Source organism: Haliotis rufescens, unplaced genomic scaffold, assembly GCF_023055435.1.
Source record: "Haliotis rufescens isolate VD_foot unplaced genomic scaffold, xgHalRufe1.0.p SCAF_16, whole genome shotgun sequence".
NCBI classification, from domain to species: domain Eukaryota; kingdom Metazoa; phylum Mollusca; class Gastropoda; order Lepetellida; family Haliotidae; genus Haliotis; species Haliotis rufescens.
The window spans coordinates 14,066,706-14,090,970 of record NW_025963846.1 but is presented as its reverse complement, the minus strand read 5'-3'; the positions used below and the strand labels follow the sequence as shown (position 1 = coordinate 14,090,970).

Sequence of the window (24,265 nt, the reverse complement as noted above, 5' to 3'; positions counted from 1 at the left end):
CATGTGTATTAACGTTTATACTTTTGTTTATGTCTTTGGGAATGCCATCATATTTCAATTTGAAAAGGTTTACGACTGACCATGTTTTCCAGACGAATTTACTTTGTTGTTTTGATAATCAGATTGGTTCGAGATTGCAGACCAACGGAAAATCAACCAACTTCTCCCTTACATTCTTACTATATCAATAACACGATAGTTTTAATGAAACAGAAATTCAAATTGACAAACGAAGAAAGTAATTTAGCAGCGATAAGTGTATTCGGCGCACGACAGTCGACACTTGTTTGTAAACATAACGGTCATTCGGTTGCGAGTTCAACTCCAAGCATGGTTGTGGCCACCTATTCACAGTTGGGAGTTTTGACTGGTGGCAGCGATAGTATAGAGAGCTCCGGGAACGTACTATCGCTGTGAGGAGCTTGGGCACTCAGGCTGGTGCCTAGCTGTTCACGAAGGATTCAAGTTATCTCCCCTGGGCGGGCACTCAGGCTGGTGCCCATCTCTTCAAGTAGGATTCAAGTTATCTCCCCTGGGCGGACACTCAGGCTGGTGCCCAGCTGTTCACGAAGCAGTCAAGTTATCTCCCCTGGGCAGGCACTCAGGCTGGTGCCCAGCTGTTCACAAAGGATTCAAGTTGTCTCCACTTGGCTGGCACTCAGGCTGGTGCCCACCTGTTCACGTAGGACTCAAGTTGTCTCCCCTGGGTGGGCACTCAGGCTGGTGCCCAGCTGTTCATGTAGGACTCAAGTTACCTCCCCTTGGTGGGCAGTCAGGCTGGTGCCCAGCTGTTCACGTAGGACTCAAGTTGTCTCCCCTGGGCGGGCACTCAGGTCGTTGCCCAGCTGTTCACGAAGGATTCAAGTTGTCTCCCCTGGGCAGGCACTCAGGCTGGTGCCCAGCTGTTCACGTAAGACTCAAGTTGTCTCCCCTGGGCAGGTACTCAGGCTGGTGCCCAGCTGTTCAGGTAGGACTCAAGTGCATATTAACCCGACCCCTGCAAGGAGTTCTCTGCTACATTCTGTGTCCTGATAAGTGTAGAGCCTTACAAAGCCTCCCCGAAGATCAATATTCTCCATGTATCCTAACAGTTGTAACCACGTTATTGCTAGAGCTCCAATTAAACATCACACCATCTGCCTCGTCATGTATTCACTGGTGAATGAGAAGTGGGTAACATGCATTATTAATGACTTGTCTCTGGCCATGCTGGATCAATGAAGAAAGCATATCACCAATGACACATAACATTATCTAAGTATATTTTGCATTTCACCAAATGCTACTGATAAAATTGGGCCTGAGAGACAGCTAGAATAGCCGGCTTTGCTTCCAAGATGAGGTGAAATGAGATTATGGCACTAACAGTGATGTGCAAGTAGGTGTGTGTGGCTGCTTGTACCATTTAGTTTGGACTTATGCAGGTTTAATAGTGTTAGCCCTGTGAGATACCATGCAGCAGTATAACATGGATATCCAACTGGGATGCAGTATACCTACTTTGAGCAGGCCAGTCCTCATTTTATCCCCTAAATGCTTAGTTAACTGACTATAAAAGTCCTGCCAAAATTTAATTCTGAAATTCCAGCCTTGTTTGGCAAGGATGGAAACTGGATTTAACTCCCTTGCCTCAGGAAGATGCACCATGGAGGCGGTCCAACAAGGTACTGAATGATAGACTATTTCATGTTGTGGGAAGACCTGGGATTTTTGTCTGAGACAGATTATTTGTTCAGTCATTGCTTCAAGATACACAATTTCTTTCTCTGGCCTGTGTTGGAGTGCAGGCCTGTGTTGGAGCACAGTCTGTGTTGTAGCGCAGGCCTATGTTGGAGCGCAGTCTGTGTTGGAGCGCAGGCCTATGTTGGAGCGCAGTGCAGGCCTATGTTGGAGCGCAGGGCTATGTGGGAGCAGTCTGTCGGAGCGCAGGCCTGTGTTGGAGTTGTGTTGAAGTGCAGGCCTGTGTTTGACTGCAGACCTATGTTGGTGCACAGCCTGTGTTGGAGCGCAGGCCTGTGTTGGAACACAGACTGTGTTGTAGTGCAGGCCTGTGTTGGAGTGCAGGCCTGTGTTGGAGTGGAGCCTGTGTATGAGCGCAGCCTGTGTTGGAACGCAGACTGTGTTGGAGTTAAGCCTGTGTTTGAGCACAGCCTGTGTTGGAACGCAGATTGTGTTGGAGTTCAGCCTGTGTTGGAGTGCAGGCCTGTGTTGGAGTGGAGCCTGTGTATGAGCGCAGCCTGTGTTGGAACGCAGACTGTGTTGGAGTTAAGCCTGTGTTTGAGCACAGCCTGTGTTGGAACGCAGACTGTGTTGGAGTTCAGCCTGTGTTGGAGTGCAGGCCTGTGTTGGAGTGCAGGCCTGTGTTGGAGTGCAGCCTGTGTTTGAGCGCAGCCTGTGTTGGAACACAGACTGTGTTGGAGTGCAGCCTGTGTTGGAGTGCAGGCCTGTGTTGGAGTGCAGCCTGTGTTTGAGCGCAGCCTGTGTTGGAACGCAGACTGTGTTGGAGTGCAGCCTATGTTGGAGTGCAGGCCTGTGTTGGAGTGTAGCCTGTGTTTGAGCGCAGCCTGTGTTGGAACACAGACTGTGTTGGAACGCAGCCTGTGTTGGAACGCAGACTGTGTTGGAGTGCAGCCTGTGTTTGAGCGCAGCCTGTGTTGGAACGCAGACTGTGTTGGAGTGCAGCCTGTGTTTGAGCGCAGCCTGTGTTGGAACGCAGACTGTGTTGGAGTGCAGCCTGTGTTGGAACGCAGACTGTGTTGGAGTGCAGCCTGTGTTGGACTGCAGCCTGTGTTTGAGCGCAGTCCTGTGTTGGAGTTGTGTTGGAGTGCAGGCCTGTGTTTGACTGCAGACCTATGTTGGAGCACAGCCTGTCAGGAGCGCAGTCCTGTGTTGGAGTGCAGGCCTGTGTTGGAGCGCAGGGTTATGTGGGAGCAGTCTGTCGGAGCGCAGGCCTGTGTTGGAGTTGTGATGGAGTGCAGGCCTGTGTTTGACTGCAGACCTATGTTGGTGCACAGCCTGTCAAGAGCGCACGCCTGTGTTGCAGCATAGCCCAACCCCTACTTCTGAATGTTGGCTGTCAGAGGAGTTTCAAGTCCACCCCAACATGGCTCTGTAAGCAGTGAGCTGTGACGCCAGTGGCTGTCATAGGCAAGTATAACTGCTGAGCCAGTCAAGCATGCACCTTAACAGTTTAACAATAGAATGCTTCTGAATAGCACATGCTCGACAACAGCCTGTTCCTAATGCTAAGCGCAGTTACAAAAAAAGTACATGTAATAAAAAACAAAAAACAAAATACAATTAATTTAGATTTTATTTACAATGTTTTGCCAAACATAACCATGCATGCCACAAATTATCAAGTGCCCGATTTGCAGCTGTGCATAACTGCCTCCAATTAAGTACCAATTTTATCTCAATTACAGAAAAATCAAGTAACCATGGCAACAGTCTGAAAAGAGTATGATCTAAATAAATGAATTCTCAAAAAATATTGTTTTAAGAATCCGATACACAAGTCAATAGGCGAGGAGCTACAGCATACTACTCAGCATTTGCTAAGGACCAAAAGAATCATTTCAGTCAAAGGTGTGTTCCTTAGCAAATGTTGAGTAGCATAGCTACACACCACCCATCACGTTGGCATGGACGCAATCTAAAGTCTGGAACCATTGGCCTATTAGTGATCATTGTTTGTCCCTTGTTTTACCCCACAGTCAACACTATTTTAGCTATGATAGGGTGTCTTCTTTGTGTTGCATTTAGAAGTTGGTGTGATTGTCAACGACAAGTTCTTACGGATAAACAAATTCCTTAAAAGACTGAGGTGATGCTTTGGTGGAGATTCTAACACCCTTATCACTTGTTTGATAAAGTGTTCGAATCAAAACCTAGTCACCTTCGTTTTAACAAAGAAGTTGTTTTGTCCATAAAACTTCTGAATTAACCTAGTAATGCTTCCAATCCCAAAACTTGTCCTTTGCTGAACGTTAATGGACAGTATGATGACAATATCAAGAGCATATTTCAATGTGGCCAGTGATCCAAGGACATCACAAGAACAACTGAGATGAAGCCGTACTCCCAATGATTTAAACAGGTCGGTTGCAATGTCAATTGTTCCCTTATAAATAATAAACATTAAGACAACACGGTGATTGAGACAGAAATAATACTAACACATAATCAACAAATTTGTGTATATCTGCCAACATAATACATATTGCCTAACCATGGTATCAAGCACATGGTTCTGGTACTGAATGCTATGATGTATATACTGATATGCACATAACAAAACATCTTTCCATAACAAACCCCTTTCTGGCTTTTATTAAACCAGTAAAATCACCCTCAAATTCAACAACAGAATACATAGCCAATGGGTGTACAAATGAAAATCGAGATCTCTCTTTGGTGTATGATAATACAATAAATTTGGCAACATTTCACTGATTTGCTAGGGCATCGAGCACTGCAAATGATAATTTCACCAGTGATTTACTCATTACCAGATCAAGTTTTCAGGACATTTTACAAATACACCCTTTATAATAGACTTCATTCTGGCTGAATTTTCTTTTGTCATTAGTGAACCCACAATGTCTTCACGTACAGATGAAGATCCTGAACCATTCTATATATAGGTATATTTAGCATACCACAAATCCTGTCATGGGATATGAATCGTATAGCATACCCTTGTGTAGTTTCCCTCTATCATGATAACATGATGGTATTGGTAAAGCAATCAACTACCACTTGCTCCTGCAACAAAAGCTACCCAATGCTCAGCTAACTAAATTCTACAACTATTTTCCCATTATAGCAGAGAACCTATTGGCAGTCAGATGTCAGATGTCAGATGTGAGGACTCTCATTTAAAAATCCAATCTGCAAACATGATCTCGCCCCCACCAGTCTATGAAACCAGAGACCACATGCTTTTACAGTATATAGTCTCTGATGAAACCAACTGTCAGCACCTAGGAAATGTCTACATCCAAAGCTGAAAAAAACCAAATCAAATCAGCATCCCATAAAGATTGTGCATGTTAAAACGTCATCTCAAGTGGAGGTAGCATGGTGATGTTGGAAGAACTTATCAAGTCATAGGTTTTCATATCTGGAACTATTGTCCCAAAATTTCACACATATGAACTAAAATCAAATCGAACAGTTATAGTTTGTTATCTCCTGTTTGTTCACCTGAAGCGATACAATGTGGTTTTTGACTGCGCACAATACACAAATTGTAATTTTTCCAAAAACTGTACCTTAGAATTCGGATACGCCATATACTCAAGAAAATACCGTATATTTTCACATTGACTTGACGTGACTCTCCAACTGGTTTCAGCAATGAATAGAAATTGGTCAATATGGGAATATACTTGCCATTCCTAAAGACATTCTCTTCAATTTCGCCTGACCTAAAATAAATCTAGAAATATGAATTCCACCTGATAATATTATCTGAACTAAAGTGAGAAAGAAAAGGTCAAACTACTCTTTTGTTTTCCCAGTACAAAACCAACAATTCCACCAGGCCCATAGCTTATACATGGTTCGTGTTGCAAGAAAATATCAACTTGCACTGTTTTTCATTCCATTAAGACTCTTACAACCATATAACATACAAGTATGCAATCCTCATAAAAAAAAACACTTAATAAAAATTGCATTCGCATGTGGTCTTTAACTTAAGACAAATAATTGAACTGGGTGTCACTTGTTTGTAGAAAGTGTAAATTGATCAAGATTTACAGCCAGTGTGCTGGAGTAGACATGGTGAGGTTTCAGCCTTGCCATGTAACTGTCATAGATGGAACATTTTCCCCTACCAACTCCAATTCTCCAAAGCGGAAGAGTTTACTATTTGGACAGTTATTATGTTCAGTGTAGCTGCCAACTCATACAAATATGGCTTTCTTAAGAGGTAATCCAAAGAAGAATCAATTATACATTTGAACATCATGTTAAAAGTCATTGGTTATCAGGATTTGTTTATTTGTTTCTTTGTTTGTTGTTTAACGCCGCACTCAGCAATATTCCAGCTAAATGACAGTGGTCTGTAACTAACTGAGTCTGGACCAGACAATCCAGTGATTGACATCATGAGCATCGATCCAAGCAATTGGGATACGATGACATGCATCAACCAAATCAGCGAGCCTGACCACCCAATCCCATCAGTCACTCTTACAACAAGCATAGTCGCCTCTGTCAGCATGCATGGGTTACTGAAGACCTCTTCTACCCCATGGTTATCAGGAAAGAAATCAGGCAACCAATCAAGATGTTGATAAATATAACTCCAAAAGCACTAGTGTGTAGATCTACCACAGAAGCTTGTACAGGACAACACATACTGAAGTCAGTACAAGTGGCCTTGGCGGGTTTATGAAAATCTAAAAACATTCAGGTGGACAAAGAATTCATGCTGCCAATGCTTCAATACTCAATAGATCAGCTGAGCTATTTCCAAAAGGTAAAGGCCAGATATCCCCAATCCCCAATCTCATTAAAACCAGCTCTTAGTGCTACAGAGCTTTGTGAAGCGAGAACTGAAGATAAACATTTACTGCACAGCTGCCCAAAACAGACCAATCACTTCATCTGGTAAGACTTTGGCAGTTGGCACAAAACAAATTCATAAAATATGTCCAGTACATGCAATTGGTTTTGATTATTACAGGTACAAGGAGGGATCGATATTTTTTTCATTTCATTATGTATTGTTTTTTCTCATAAAACAACACAAAATTATTCTCCTATGAGTATGTATTGATGAGAAATCATCCACATTCCCACATGATAAGGTGGTAGGTCTGTTATCTTCATAACAATGCCATTATTTTCCTCATAAACAATAAATACAGTCTTGTTCAGTAACACTAGGTAGGTGGCAAAACAGAAAAAATATAAAATGTTGTTGTTAGCTTTGAAATGAGGTTAATTTCCTAACAACTATTTAAACAAGTTAAGCAAAACAAGGTAACTTTACGTCGAAACATATTACAGGTTCTGTTTAATTTTGCAACATTATGTGTAGCCTCATTTGCAAAGCAAATATATAAACTAGCAAAGAATGATAAATCATGTCAATAAATAAATTAATTGTGCATCAACATTGTCAATAAATACACAGGAAAATCACAGAAACATTCTATTCTGTTTACCATGCACAAAAGCACACAATCTGAGACAATCCAAAGAATGGTGTGGAACATTCTAATGTAGAATGTTCAAATGTGCAGAATGTCCTAATGGTGCAGAATGTCCTAAAGGTGTAGAATGTCCTTACGGTGTAGAATGTCCTAATCGTGATACTGTGCAGAATGTCCTTATCATAATGGTGCAGAATGTAGCATGAAGTAAATGATAGGAATGCAGTAGGAACACTGTTTAAACAATCTAAATAACAGAACTAGTAAAATAAGACTCCAAACTCCATATATCAGGAATTGAAATTGCACTGAGAAATGTTCAGAAAGATATCATTAACGTAAGTGACAGATACAACCAAGACTTATTATCATGCCTCCATGTCAGAATGATGAGATCTGAGGGGTTATAAATTTCTCAGCGGGGGAATAAATCACTTATACCCCGCCACAGGCACTACAGGCTGCACATGAATTTCTAAAAGGGGGAAAGCAAAAAGCTGCACGCTTTTTCCGAGTCAATGGATGTCACATGACATACCGCAAGCTAACCTCAGCTCAATCATTTTACAATATCACATTAAAACATGTCGGTAAGAGAAATTCATTGCAGCAGGATCACTCGGGGTACATGGGGTTTTATGCATCCCTCGTTAGGTTTTATACCACTCGCCTCCGGCTCATTCCCCTCATGATCCTGCTACAACTTATAGTGTAGTTCAGCTCAGAACAAATGGAATAACTGATTAGTGATGGGTTCAATAATTCACCAGACAGTCCAGACACACGCCAACTACGTCCAAGTTAGAGATTCTTTGTGAATGAAATTTCATTCACAAGCGTGATCATTAACAAGAACATATGTTTTGGAAGGATAGTCATTGACAAAGAAATCAATATTTGGGCTGACATACCATCGTGGAAACACACAGCAGATGAATCAGTGCGATCTTGTTGTATTGCATGGATTTCACTTGTGTGTATGTACGTTGTATATGTACTTAGTGGGGCAGCCTAGTGGTTAAAGCGTTTAATCTCCATGCCAAAGACCCGGGTTTGATTCCCCACTTGAGTACAATGTATGAAGCCCATTTCTGGTGTCCCATGCTGTGATATTGCTAGAACGTTCTTGCTGATCGTAATTTTGCCACTATGTGTATTGTTACATGCTTCAATTTGTTTTGTTTTCTGATCACAAGGGACACAACTTGTGTTCTACACGGGGTGGCACCGAGATCAAGCCAAAATCAGTAGGCTTGAAATGGCAAGGGTGGAAAAGAAACTTTGATATAAGGACAATGGAACTAAGTGACCCTGGTGAAAATTTGTATATATTGCTTAAATGATTTTAATAAAGATCTTGAAATAAAAACAAAATTCAAAGAAATAAAAGAATTTGTGAAACATGTCAAACAGGTTAAAACATAAATCAAAGCAGCAATGGACTTCATTTATCTTATCTGACATTCGTGTGGGATTTCTGTAGATGGCCATTTTGAATCGGAGATATTTCCATCAGGATATGACAGGTCTCAAGCGACATCAGACAAAATCTTGGGATACATCTATCAACTGCCTTGGGCTTGAATAAATTACATGACAGTAACAATAAATCTGTCTCAATTGCTCTGGTAAATGATTCCATGCTAGTTTTATCAGCATGCCTAAGGTGCAGATTGAGACTATATAATCACACTGAAAACTGGCAGGATTGTGCTACTGTAATATTCAGTATCAAAGGCCAAGGTAGGATGAGTCTATTTTTGTCCCACATGAACTGCATGATTTAAAAATTGAGCAAATCTTTAGAAATTATGAAAGTTTCAGGTATGTTCATATGAATGAGAACTAGACTCACTTAAACAGTTGCATGTTTTGGGATAATGGCAACACTAAGTGCATAGGTAAGGATAAAATATGTCCCAAAGGCTGATTTTAGGGGCTTTCATGAAGTGCCTTTCTTCTATTTTAACATGAGAAAGTCTTTGGCCCAAGCTGATTTTCACAGATGTACCTAAAAAAACATTACAAATATATGGTAAAAAATTCATCTTGGTTAACAGATTTTTTCACACATTCTAGACATATTAGTGTACTTGAACATGTCATAAGTCCAAAACATGCAAGTGAAAGAAAGAAAAAGTTAGTTGTCAGCCATGTCTGATAATGTTCATAAAGATATTTCAAAGTTTTCCGCAACCTCAAAATGGGCTCTTACCCTATCTCATCCTTTACGTTAGAACTTAAGAGTTAGCATTGATAGCTCATAGTTAATGTTACACAGTCCATTATTCACATGGGAAATATTTACAATGTAGTTTTGGGGTGTAATATATTAATAAAATAAGTACAAAAATAATTTATCAACAAATATTTCAAAGTATGTCGATTTCGTGTAAGAAATAGTGTCAGTTCACACACACACACACACACACACACACACACACACACACACACACACACACACACACACACACACACACACACACACACACACACACACACACACACACGTTAATATTTCCTACAAATTTTGTGCCAATTGTACGCAGAAAACAGACTAGACAAAGCATCCGGGATAGATTGGAACATGTTGAAACAGAGCTGACACTCCGCTGCACCACATACAACCAATGAACATTACCATGATTACTGATACAGTCACATGATACTCAGAATAGAAATACATGTCAGTGTAAACCTGGTAACCAGGCTGGTCAACAAAAATTAGTAGTCTGCATCTGTGCGGCAGTGATTATCTCTCGCATCGTCTCAACAAATATATTTGGAAAATTTCACATTTTGACATACATGTACCATGATTGTATACAACGGCATACCTTGTGAAATATAATAACAATGAGGAAAAAACTAAAACTGCTAATTATGAGGGTGCAACCCCCTGGTGCCAAGTATTTTAAACTTTAAAATGTCATAAAATAAGTTATATCATATAACATTATTCTTAATTTTAATTTTTTTAATTTCGCTTGCCTGTTCTCCTACTGGTTGAGGTTGGTTATGAGAAAAAATATAAATTGTGTAATGAAATAATAGAAGAATGTCTGATCAATGGATGATAATCATGATAATGTCTGGATGGATCTTGCACAATGATCTGATTATGAAGCGGATCTGTTGATCTGTTATACCGTGGCACCAAAAACTCTTGTCCCTTTTAAAATGAGATTCATAACCTAAATATTTCACATCTGAAAGGGCCCTAAATGCATGATCTGCGTTGTGAACAGATTATTAAAAAAATTATCTTCTAAATCATGCTAGCAGTTCAACATTCTACAGTATCACCAACCATATCAGTGTGCCAGCATTATCATTGTTAGTTATCTTAAATTAAACAACAAAGCAAACAACACGTCCCAGACATGGTAATATACATGATATAAGCCCACATACTTTGTTGTTTAATAAAAGAAAAATAACAGCACATTGTGCCCCCCATGACCATAACAAAGAATTGTTGCTGACAGTCTGTATATTCTCTTATGTCTTCGATGATCAACAAGAAATAAGCCCACATACGCTTAATAACAAAACAAAATTACCACGAATCGAGCCCCACCAAACATGACAACAACAAAGACTTGTTGATGACGGTCTGTATGTTCTCTAATGTCTTCGATGATCAACAAGAAATAAGCCCACATATGCTTAATAACAAAAAAAATAACCACGAATCTAGCCCCACCAAACATGACAACCACAAGACTTGTTGATGACGGTCTGTTCGTCCTCTCATGTCTTCAGTGATCAACATATTAGCCCCCACCCATTTAATACAAGACAAATAACAGTGAATTGAACCCCATAAAACATGACAATGCCAAACTTTTGTTGATGACTGTCTGTCCTCTAATGTCTTTAATGATCATCACCAGCAGTTGAAATAGATGCACAAATGGTTTTGTCACTTCATGAATAGTGTCTATATCTTCACAAATTTAAGCCGACTGCGATCCTTTGGGTGGTGCAGGGACAAATCTACTGTAGATATACACCGCCAGCATGACAAACGAAGCACCCACAACAAACTGAATGGATAACTGGAACTTGAAGAAGTATATGGATGCGATGCAGGATATCACAATGGCTGCCGAGGTGGCGAAACCCTTCAGAATATTGTCTGCATACTTCACGACAACGGCTACAAGCAGGCCCCCAAACGACTGCAGGCACACAAGAAACATTACCACTCCATCGTATCCAAAGAAAAACCCTTTTTCTTTTACACTCTCTCCATCCTTTATCAACATGGTGATGACGCCTATGACACTGCCCAGCATGCCCAGCTGGACATTCCTCAGCCAGACAGACTGGTTTGTGCCTTTAAGAATCTTCTCAAAGTATACACCGGCAAACCCTGACATGACGCATGATATGATGACTGCTATGAGACCTTTGACTGGATTCTGTTCTGTGGTCACTTTCTCCTCTTTCGCGTCCTTCTTGTCGGCAGTAGGCTGCATCTGGACGATGGACACGCCCACAAACAGAATGAGCAGTGCAATCCACTGGAGCTTACTCAGTTGTTTCTTCAGCATGAACACAGAAAAGATGGCGGTTGTTAAAATCTTCAGCTGGTAGGTCACCTGTAAGGAGCAAGTGTTATATGTGTATTGGATAGCCTGTAGCATATTTAGTACATAATGAAAATGATGAGTTTCCCTTTGTTAAGATCATAGCAAACATGAAAAAAGGTAACAAAACTTATTCTGATTCATAATGATAAGAAAAATAATAGTCTTGGTTCTCAGGCACTGCCGGCATCATCAGAAAGTCTGCTGCACGTTTCATTTTTATTTCCACTTTAAAAAAAAATCAAAAAATCCTAACACTTAAATTTTTACAATGCAATCCAATATAGAAGCAGTTACTTCCCTTTACATGCACACTGTTTTACTGTGCATCTCAGGTTATGGTCATGGTGGCAATAGGAGTTTGTAATCTCGTTTATGTAGGGAGGCCCTTTCCCAGGTTGATGGTACACAACTGTTTATTTGGTTACAATCTAGTTTGAACAAGCAGAAAAAGAGAGAGAAGAAAACCACCGCCTGCCTGCACTATATTTTCAAAAGACATTGGCTAAGAACAAATTCTTTTATTCTTTTAAGCCTAATCAATTCAATTTTCGTAAGCAAGCCACTGGCAGAATATGAGTTATATCTGTACTATCATGTGTATATTTTTATGATGACTGTGGTTATTATGAAGGATAGAACAATGCACTGCAATTGTTTATGGCCCAGTGCAAGTGTGCTGAAAATTTGATATCCGGCTTGCCAGAGTTGGTGTGTTGTTAAGACTGCCAAACAAGAAGAATTGTAAATTTTTACATTAAATTGTATTTTTATAAACTTATCCTATCTCACACAATGCATTTCTTCCTTCTTCTTTCTATCCTTCTGAGGAAACATGCTTGAACAAAGTTTCCAGCTTCTAAAAGCAATTCACTTGAACACATCCAATCAACACAATGGTCATTGGGTCTCGCACTGTAATCCCGTGCACAGCGACCTACACGATATGATCACATCTATCCCAGCCACATCATTCCCTTTCTTAGAGCTAACAGGTTAGAGGAGCTTTGATGCGGGGATGGTCGGGAGGGCATATAGCGTGTGAGATAGGATAAGTATATTAATATACAATTTAATCTAAAGTTTACAAATTTTAAACTTATCTTATCTCACACTATGCAGTTATTACACGGTTGGATGATGGGGCACAGATACCCAAGCCTGAATAGACTACAACTGTGAGACGTACACGAGGAAGCTGGTGCTAAACAGTGACGCAAATAAAATATTTTTTAACACTGCCTAGTGTTGTAAAGACAAGAACTCGTGAGCCAGAAAACACACCAAAACAGGCAATATGATCCCTATATGTTAATCAGATGTAACAGGATGATCATGTATAACATATGTTATGTTGCTTAATTATGTCATCGTTTCATGAACAAGCACATAGCTGTGAATAGTGTTCTATTCAGCATATGACTTATAATCAATCCGGAAGGGTCTCCAGTCAATTGATTCTTCAAGACAGGCCAAACCACTATCTCAGACGAACAATAGGGTGTCCAGTTTGGCATCTCCTTTAACGCTTTGACAAACCTATCAATCATGCCCCAGGGATTGAAGCATGCTAAGAAGTGAAGAGGAACAATGGACAATATCCATAAAAGAATTTTTTAAAAACAAACGATATGTCACATGCACAAGGCAGAGATGAGTAAGCAAGGGCTCGAGACACCGACGAAACTGATGTGCCTGGAGGCAACTTAAACTTTGAAGACCAGAGTCTCTTCAGAAAAGGTACCCGGTAGCTTACCCTCCACTGGGTACTCAGTCTGGGAACCTGAATAATCAACCGCGGGACATGGAAAATGACAGGAAAGATAGGATGTTCCAATGATTATTACGTTTGTGCAGGATACGGAATACTGGGCTGCAGCAAGAGGTACGAGTATTGTCATTCACCGGTGATTTGCATACATCAAATGTTGGGCCAAGACCAAGGCACCAAGCTGGTGGGGGCCCTGAACACTGGTGACTGAGATGTCACGAAGATAGTGGGAGGCAAAGACAGTATCGGACTTCCAAAAACAACCCACCACAATGGCAGCCAGACTAAAATATTGCTGTGCAGGGCCATGGTAGAGGTGATGGCTCATGTGGATTGGATGTCACCGGAGGAGGCAATCCTGCAATGGTGTAGGCCCACAGGATAGTCGAGCGGGGCCAAAAGGAGACTGTGGCACAGAAGACTTCCGTGGTGGCTGCCATGGAAAGTGGGATGAAGAATCTCTCGCTGGCATGCCGAAGTAGCGTAAAAACGTTACATGCAAAACATCCATGCACCGGGGCATCGACAACTGTGTCCTTGCCTCGACCGGTATCCTCTCGTCAAAGCTTGTAGTGTGGCGATGATTGCAAGCGTTCTAGAGCAGGCAAACTGGGCTATGTTCTTGTCCAACACTTGGTGAAAAGCTCCACACACACCCGTCAGTTGACAAAAGAGAGACAACTGTAGAGCAGACCAACAAAAAAGATGTCCCGAGCTCTGAAGAGATAATTGTGTACATGCAACCAGTTCCCTGTAGAAGGCTTGATGTGACCAATGCATTATTAAGTTGATCTTCGTTATATCTGATGAATGTAAATAGGATGGAAATTACGAAATCAGTCAATCGCATTGGTAAAATGTGGCTCACAATCCAGTCGTTCTTCATTTCCTTTATGTCTAGCTTGTGAAGGGGTAATATTCCCGATCTTGACGTGAATAATTTGGCAATCTTCAAGAGCAACAGATTGAAAGAATACTGAAGATAGAGTCCGGTGATTCCGTGAAGAAGGTAAGGGGGGCAATGCCAATCTTGACTGTCATAACATCTCCAAACCAAAATAGTTAATCCAGGCAATGCGAAGGTGAATGAGTAAGATGATATGGTTAAACACGTTGATTCTTATATAAATGTCAATACAAGAGAAAAACCAGTTTCTAGTGAAGTGATGGTCGAGGATGTGGTCTTAAAAAAAGACTAGCAAGGTACAGCAACAATAGAGTACGTGTTTGCTTAGGTTGAAAGCCTTGTCACTGAGGGTTCAAGCTGTAGGAGCAGGAAGGTCCTCCAAATGATGGTGATCGTCATGTCAAGCAGGAGTGGTCCATGAAGAATCTGTAGCTCCATTGCGAGGTCGATCAGTAGGGAGACAATAAACCCGAGAGTGACGATCCCTCGATTGTCCCTGGAACGGCGACTTCAAGGTAACATGGTGACCTTTGTCTGAAGCATGAGAGCAATCCTGGCTCCGTCATGCCTTAGTAGACTTGGGAGCGACTGTGTCCGGAGACAAAGTGGTCAGTTTGTCAAAGACTAGAGCATCACGTGGAGGAGCCGGGGACGATAAGCGACTGCAGCTGACCATCAGGGAGTAATAGGAAGGTCGACAGTAGGGGCTGTTTAAGCTGGTTTCGACAAGCCATGCAGGCATCCAAGGCACTGGTTGCTCCAATGGGGACAAATGGTTGATCCAATTGGTGGGAACCTCGTCAGTGAGAAAGCTGCCCGAGACACCATCACCTGCAATCGACATGGAGGGTATGGTTAACGCTGGAGGTGGTTTCATGACTGAAACTTCAAAGGTCACAGTTGCCCTGACGAGCTTGAGTGGTCGGTGATATCAGTGGTTCCGCTGTCAATTCGTCAGTAGAGCAGCGATCCTGTAAAGGTCAATCCCTTGAGTGCCAATCTCGGCAAAGCCGATTCTTAGCTCTAGACCATTGATCCCTTGAGTGTCAATCCTTAAGGTGTTGATCCTTGGAAGAGCTATCCTGAGAATGTCGATACTTGGAACAGTGATTCTTTGAGGAAGCCCGGCAATCCTTATCAGAGGTGCAGGATCGATCCTTGTTCTGTCGTTCTTGAGTGTATGAAAAGTACAAACTTGTGCGATCAATCCGAGGGGAAGTTGAAATTGCCGATGTCAACTTGAGAGCGACCATATCCATTGATGAAATATTCAGGGTGATGATCATTTGTGCATCTTGATAAGGTGCAACGGACAATCAACGACTCTCAGCTGTGTGTCGAGGCTGACGTAGACGAAGTCTCCTCTGATACATGTTCCCAGGGCAAGGGAGTTAACTGACCACAAAAGTCCAGTTTCCACCCTTGCCGAACTAGGCTTAGAGTATGGAGTTATATTTTGGCTGGACCATAGAGTCTATGCATAGTCCAATCAAAATCGTGTTACGAAATCGACATCCGTTTCGTAAACAACATGGATTTCAACACGCAGATTTGGTCAACTGCAGGATGTGTACCGTCAACTGGGCATCAACAGATATTTTCCAAATCTTTTCATGAGTTTAATTAAGATGCACTTTTATTACAACATAGAACTTGATCATCGATCAAATCGTCTTTGTTTGAAGAAAATGCAAGTAATATGACAGGTGGAATCTGGTTGGTCAGTAGGAGGGGAATAGCAGGGACATAACTCGTAATCGCCACTGGTGGCTCTACGATCGAGACCAGAAATGCCAGCCTAGTTCGACAAGGGTGGAAACTGTTCCTTTACAGTCAGTTAACTCCCTTGCCTAGGGAAGATGGCTCTGATATAACTGTGCATCTGTCCGTGCTCTGACGTCAGTGTGGTAACAAGCGCACTAGTATCAGGCGACTGGTTCATTTTGACAGGAACTTCATCATTGAGGAAACTATCCGATATGCCATCGTCTTCAATTGACAAGGATGGTATGGTAGGCTTTAGAGGTGGTTTTACAGCTGTTATGGTGGAACAGACAGCCAACTTGATAACACGTTTGAGTTCTCAGCAGAGGAAGGCCCATGTTCTGCATCCTTAGATTTAGGCTGCCGATCAGTATTACGGTTAGAGAAAGAGATTGATGCCATTTCCTCTCAATCTACCAGTGATTCAGTTAAAAAGTACCCAATGATACAACTTCAAAGAATTTTGATGCAATGATCAGAAGAAATTGTATCTAATATAATCATTTTATCATTCCAACATTGTGTTATTTTAGTTGCTGCTTTCACTATATATATTTCAGGCTTGCTGACTTGGTTAATGCATGTCATCGATCCCAATTGTGTACATCAATGCTCATGATATCAATCACTGGATTGTCTGGTCCAGACTCGATTATTTACAGACCGCTGTCAACAAACCAACCAAAACCAACCACTATATATATTAAAAAGTATAAGAACCATAAGCATGATAAGTGTAGCACTTCGGTCAAGTGATTGCTGTTGCAGGATATTTTAAGGTATGGAACAATTTGACCAGTCACCATATTTCGACTGCAAAGAGATGTTGACATTTAATAGTTAAACTGCCCCAAATATGACTTTTTAGTTTTTAACAAGTCAAAGTATGGAATTTATGATAAATGTATTCATTCTCTTGCAACTAAAGTTCATTTCAAGGCATCAGTAGCGGTATTCTGACTGTGGTTGCTGTAAATAACGGTGAGTTGTGCCATCTACCGATCACTTCACACACGATTACGACAAAATTAATGTAAATATTATTGAATAAAATTTTGAATAAAATTAATAAAATATATTACAAACATAAGTCAGGATAAACAAAATTGAACACTTTATTATAACCAGATAGTATAATAATGGGATTAAATTGCGTACTTCAGTTCAGATTTGTTGACTGGTATTTCCGGTGTTACTAGATCACGGTGATCAGCTGACAATGTTATTTGAGATGGGGAAAACATTGTGTCACTAGAAAACTAGAGCTTATTAAAAAATTAAAAATGTAAATATATTTTGTGAGCCATGCTTTACCGCGCTATAACCATGATAACCGAGAACTCTTCCAGAATTATTTGCATACAAAATAACATCTATCACTTTGCTCTTAAGTCATGATCACATAATGCAACCTGATATTAAAAATAATTAAAAAAACTACATCCACACACCTGACAAATCCACAGACTAACATCTGTCTGTCAACTAAAGAATCCCATTAAGGATTAAACAATGATTATGATAATAACGTCCATTTACCTGAAAAGTTGCAGCATCCAAATTTGACACTGCCACATAAAGCAAATTATTCTGCAGTGTATATATGAATGAAGGCACAGACACTTTGAGGCAGTCAAGCGGCTGCTGGAAGATGTCTTCGTGGAGACGTTGCAGGAAGCGTTTCAAGCTGCCTTCTTGGAAGAGGATGAGCAGCAAACAGGATGAGAACTTGAGTACCTCAGAAAGGATGACAGCAGTGGTGGCCATGAACATGTCTCCTGTACGTGTACGCACGTAGCGCATGACAAGGATGAGTAGAGCATTCTGCAGGGTCAGGCACACTAAACTGAAGTACTTCAACACTTCCTGGGAGTTTCCTGGAAATCACCAATTATAGATTTGTTACATTGGATATATTAACATAGGTCCGAGTCATAAGTAGAACAGGTCTTCAACAACCCCATGCTTGTCGTAAGAGGCGACTAACAGGATCAGGTGGTCAGGCATGCTGACTTGGTTGATGCATGTCATCGTATCCCAATTGAGTGGATCGATGCTCATGATATCAATCACTGGATTGTCTGCTCCAGTCTTGAATATTTGCAGACCGCTGTCATATAGCTGGAATATTGCTGAGTGCGGCATTAAACAACAAACAAACAAATATAAGAATTTTATATGTATATCATGTGCAATGTTTAGCGTCTTAAACTCTTATAAAGCAATATAGATCTTTGTTTAGGAAATAGGAAACAGAAGGACAAGCCTTGCACAAAGGCAAAAATAAACTTTTTCATACATGTATGCAACAAAAGAAAGACTATTTGTGTCATCTTCTGCTTATTAGTCATCTGGAGCAGAAAATTCCAAAAGTAATGTAGCATTTCAAAAGTAAAAAGCTTGTTGACTGTAGACATGGTAGAAACAATCATCACTTGTCTCCAACTCAAAGCAATGAACATACAGCATATATACAGATATGAATCGATTGACACGTCATCAGCCATTGTACTGATTCGTTCCACTGTAATGGATAAAACAATGCCAATTTATTTTCTTGTTTTGAAGCAAGTGGCATGCAACCCTGAAGTGTATTGCAATTTTCTGTTTTTTTTGTCTTAAGGTACGTCACGTCGTGCCATGTGTAAATGATGAAAGAAAAAGCTCTGATTTAAAATATACTTTAAAAGTAACTGTATGATAATAAATGAACTAATAAACATTGATGAATTAAACTATCCCTAAATCATGATTGCTTTTTGTTTTAAGTTTTCAGCGGCATTTCAATATATTGCAAGAAATGATTGTTATTTTGCTAATGTTAATGTGTTTTTATTATGTGAGAACATTGAGGTGTTTTAGCTTGTCTTCCAATATCTGCATGTTCAGATGTTTTTGCTTGTATGCCAAACGTTAATCATGCCATGAACAGTCCAGACTAATAATAACAGTAACAATTCATTACTACAGCCATCTATTTCAACAAATAAGACTTTGGATTAGAAATGCAGATAAATGTTACAATAAACTTTACATGACTACAAACGAGTAGTCATGGCAACAGAGCGTTTAATGTTTGACTAAAATAGAAGAAAACAACAATATTTCATTACCAACAATACCACAAATATTGTATTGTCTATCTCTGCATATCTAACATAACGATATGACTACATAAGTTAGTATTGATTGTTTTCATAGATCCTTTTGACGTTCTTGGTTGGCTCTTTAAAGTTTTACATCTTAACCAGTTTTATCCGTAATATGATCTAATATGTCTACGTTTGAAGAAAAAGAACACAGAATGACCTGACGACAACCTTTGCATACTGGCAAATCGTTTTATACATGTATGCAACGAAGGAAACAATGTCCATGTTATCTCCCGCATACGTGTCAAATAGAGCAGAAAATCTCGATTGCAATGTGGCATTTCGAAAATCAATAGCCTAGGCCTATCCTGTTGACCGGCGAAACACTAGTCACTTGAAAAACAACAAGGAAAGCAATGAACGTACTGCCCATTTTTACACAAAATTACAACATGACCGTAGCTTAACTTTGAAACACTTGTCATGTTATGAAATAATGTTGCAGTCCGTAGGTTGTTGTAATAGGCTAAATTTTTGCAACTTTTCTTACCCGTCTTCGCCATTTTCCCTTCCTCGAGATCACGCGTATTCTCGCTAACAGGTGCAGATGTGGCAGACATCGATGCCAGATTTCGTTCACACCTCAATCTGAATTTTAAAAGTGTCGAATAAATAGCCAACTTTATTCGACTGAAGCCACAAGGAACATCGATTTATGTCAGCTATGGAGCACCCTCGATCATACAGTCGCCTAATCACAAGAACGTGTGCAACTGCAAGCCTGACATTCCAACACAAGAAAAAGGGGGAGTAACCGATATCGAAGAACAGCAAGACTGGGCTCCTAATCGCTCGACGTATGGTTAGCTAGGCACAGAAGGTGATCGCGCATTCTAAACATTATCACCAGTAATGTTTTGTTTGGGTTCAACAAAACTGGTTTTGCGTTAAGCACGCCGCGCAAACCGCCTCAAGCTACCGCCCGTTAACTGTTAATGTGATTATTACGATAACAGTTACTTCTGAACTTCACATAGACGGAATTGCGTAATATTAGTTATATGTTTTGTGTGGACATAACATGATGTCATGGAGCTATATCCATAAAACTTGAGTCAACTGAGCAAATTTTACCGCTGTGACAAAGTCAGTAAAGTTATAGGGTCTGTGACCTTTGGCAAATCAACAAACTCGAGGGACGTTCAGTGATCAAGTACTTGCAGAACAAGTTTATATTTTACCAGTCTTTGTAAAGCAAACTGGCATGGGATAAAGTGCTAAATTCAGATGCAAGTCACGAAATGGAGCAGTGCCAAAACGGCCTAACTGATTTGGTCATGACAGCCCATAAATCAGGTCAAAATAGACCACTAGCTGTTGATATAAGGATCAGTGAATCATCACATTGAAAAACAACAACATATCTTTAGTAACGTACCATATTCGCCGTAAGCGCTTAAAAATAAAAGGGAGACGAGGGGTAGCTGACAGTGGGGGCCTTAAATTGAAGACGATCCCAACCCTGGAAGGCCGGTCATGTCTGAAATACCAGAAATTATCCAGAGCTAGAATGGCAACGAAGAAAATATCAGCTCATGTTCCAAAGCTTAATTCTGACATCTGATCAAAAACGCACAAAATGCATGTCTCGTGGTATCCTAGCTCTGGTTAAAGCGGATTGGCATTTTTAGAAGTTGGTAAGTAACAGTAAAGACAAGATATCTTATTATGGACGACAACTTCTTTGTTATATTATGATGGGATGTTTCGGTATAGATCCTTATGACGTTCACTCGTGCTTGACAGCGGTGTAAGGATCTATACCGGAACGTCGCATCATAACAGAATAAAGAAGTTGTGATCCAGAACAATATCTTGTATTTACAGATCCAGAAATGTTCTTTAATTAATACAAGGATCTATGTGGATCTATGTTAGAAACTTGGGTACAAAAAACAATGAAAACAGAGGATGCATTCGCATGACATCAACACCACCAAAGAAAGCAAAGACTGTCACGTCAGCTAGAATGCTTCTGGATTGCCGAGGGTGTGATTGTAGAATATCATTGTAGAATATCGTTGTGGTATATCATTGTAGAATATCTTCCAAAACGCCTGACAACGGGGCATATTAGTCTGCGCTTTTTAGGCAATTAGGGGATGAAATTCAGACTAAGAGATGTCTACAAGCCAGAGTGTGGCTTGGAACAGCTTCAGAACCTAGATGATTCTCCTGATCTGGCTCCGTCAGGCATCCATCTGTTCCCAAACAAAAGAAAGCTCTAACCGGAACCCATTTCGACTCGAACGATGACGTCATAGCAGCTGGGAGAACGTTTTGGTCATCAAGAGAAGGACTTCCACGAAACTGGGATAAAATCAATGCAACGCCGTTGTCAGTTGACGTGTATCAGTTTGGAAGGGGACTATGTTTAAAAATGAATAATTTAAAAGTTTTTTGTCAAGTCTTTCTATGTGAGTCTCAGAACATATCAACCACCGCTTGTATAGTAAAATAAGTAAACGATGGAGCGTCTGCATGTAAACTTAACACAAACAGGATATACACTCCTTGTTGTATGCTTGAGAAATTTATTGTTTTCTGTCTGGTCATACTCCTCAAACTACTTGCTATTAGACACTTACATATTTACTCAACATTCGACAACAACAAAAATTAAGTTTTTGAAACTACCTTCTTAATATGACCCGTGAGGAAACGGGTAGAGAATAAGTCCCCAGCAACCAATGCTTATCGTAAAAGGCGACTTTGCTTGTCGTAAAAGGTGACTAACAGGATCGGGTGGTCAGGGTCGCTGACTTGGTTGATGCATGTCACCGTATCCCAATAGTGTAGATCGATGCTCATGATGTCAATCACTGGATTGTCTGGTCTGGACTCGATTATTTGCAGGTCGCCGTCATACAGCTGGAATATTGCTGAGTGCGGCGTTAAGCAAAAAACACACATATTTATAGTGAATCCTTTACTGGTATTTGTTTCTGTGGCAAATTCAACATGAACCCGTTTCTCTACTTATTTAATGATGAAAAAGAAACACGAATACCCAATGTAGGTGGAAGTAAATTTTTGTTTTGTTTAAAGTAACCAACAAATAAACTAGAAATTGTCATAAACAAATGTTAACATAATTATGTACATTACAATTGTACCTGGTTATAAACCTTCTCCCGTATTTGTCTGAAATACTTCCATTGTTATTTTATTCCTGTATATTGTATCAATAAAATCTAAGGGCGGGTCTCGCAAAGCCTCCTCCCCCACATCCCTCTGTCTGCTTTTTTTTGTTTGGCCAAGAAAGGTCAGCGTATAACATGTTTTGGGGTCGCGTACGCCCCTCATCCCTGTTTCACTAGGCAACCGCTTAATTTGTCTTGGCATCCAATTACATAACGCTTGAGTCATATCGATCAGTGTACAATGCTGGTACAAGTAAATTCGACTTGGATTTTCACACAGAATGCATGACCATGCATGCATATAAGCTCAATTAGGGCTAAATATGTCATTGATTTGTCACTCTTTGCAAGAAAATAAAAGATAAAAATACATTTCAACATTGACATATTGGCAACATTTGATGGCATCCAGCGTACTGCACTACGACATTCGGAATACCACTTAACAGGTATCGACATTCGGAATACCACTTAACAGGTATCGACATGCGGAATACCCCTTAACAGGTATCGACATTCGGAATACCACTTAACAGGTATCGACATGCGGAATACCACTTAACAGGTATCGACATGCGGAATACCACTTAACAGGTATCGACATTCGGAGTACCACTTAACAGGTATCGACATGCGGAAAACCTCTAACAGGTATCGACATTCGGAATACCACTTAACAGGTATCGACATTCGGAATACCACTTAACAGGTATCGACATGCGGAATACCCCTTAACAGGTATCGACATTCGGAATACCACTTAACAGGTATCGACATGCGGAATACCACTTAACAGGTATCGACATGCGGAATACCACTTAACAGGTATCGACATTCGGAGTACCACTTAACAGGTATCGACATGCGGGATACCTCTAACAGGTATCGACATTCGGAATACCACTTAACAGGTATCGACATTCGGAATACCCCTTAACAGGTATCGACATTCGGAATACCACTAAACAGGTATCGACATGCGGAATACCACTTAACAGGTATCGACATTCGGAATACCACTTAACAGGTATCGACATGTGGAATACCACTTAACAGGTATCGACATGCGGAATACCACTTAACAGGTATCGGCATTCGGAGTACCACTTAACAGGTATCGACATGCGGAATACCTCTAACAGGTATCGACATTCGGAATACCACTTAACAGGTATCGACATGCGGAGTACCACTTAACAGGTATCGACATGCGGAATACCACTTAACAGGTATCGACATGCGGAATACCACTTAACAGGTATCTACATTCGGAATACCACTTAAAAGGTATCGACATGCGGAATACAACAGGTATCGACATGCGGAATACCATTTAACCGACTCCGCATCCGGCAAACCAAATGTGTGTCCTATCAATAACCAACCATTTAAAATAAGGCTCGTGTAGATGCAAGTCGGATATGGCTGTATACTGTTCACTAAAGAGAATAATTCAAGAATACATATGTGTTTTGACACAGAACGACTGGAAGATGTAATGGTTAAACCCTAAATAAATCACTTTGTGTAAACGTTTTTTAAAAATAAAAAGTGACAATACGGTAAGTAATTAAATCCACACGCAACATATGCAGAGATCCACATCCGGTGCTTCTGATATGTTTTACATGTAATCATATATCCTTGGACGTAAAGATATTATTGTAGTTATGGCCAGGACCCTCTAATAAATTATAAAGGAGACAGTAAGTTCCGTAAGAAAAAAAAGTCGTGACAGTTTGATGGCGCAACTCCTAATACCGG

The 24,265-nt window shown here is 40.4% G+C and overlaps 1 protein-coding gene across 1 annotated transcript; it reads right to left on the bottom strand.

Annotated features, from left to right (window-relative positions):
- Window positions 1-3,295: 3,295 nt before the first annotated feature.
- Window positions 3,296-20,105, bottom strand: LOC124136098 (UDP-galactose translocator-like). Its single transcript, XM_046501894.2, has 3 exons — window positions 19,849-20,105; window positions 17,746-18,083; window positions 3,296-11,776 (listed from the first exon to the last, which is right to left on the bottom strand). Exons 1-3 carry the CDS (start codon window positions 19,916-19,918, stop codon window positions 11,129-11,131), a joined length of 1,056 nt encoding a protein of 351 aa, XP_046357850.2. The 5' UTR covers window positions 19,919-20,105; the 3' UTR covers window positions 3,296-11,128.
- Between the last annotated feature and the right edge of the window lie 4,160 nt (window positions 20,106-24,265).

Coding starts and splice junctions, on each gene's coding strand:
- LOC124136098 (XM_046501894.2), bottom strand. CDS start 19,918: ATGTCTGCCACATCTGCACCTGTTAGCGAGAATACGCGTGATCTCGAG. Junction 18,084..19,848: donor AGGGAAAATGGCGAAGACGG/GTAAGAAAAGTT, acceptor GGTGATTTCCAG/GAAACTCCCAGGAAGTGTTG. Junction 11,777..17,745: donor TGGATGCTGCAACTTTTCAG/GTAAATGGACGT, acceptor TGCTCCTTACAG/GTGACCTACCAGCTGAAGAT.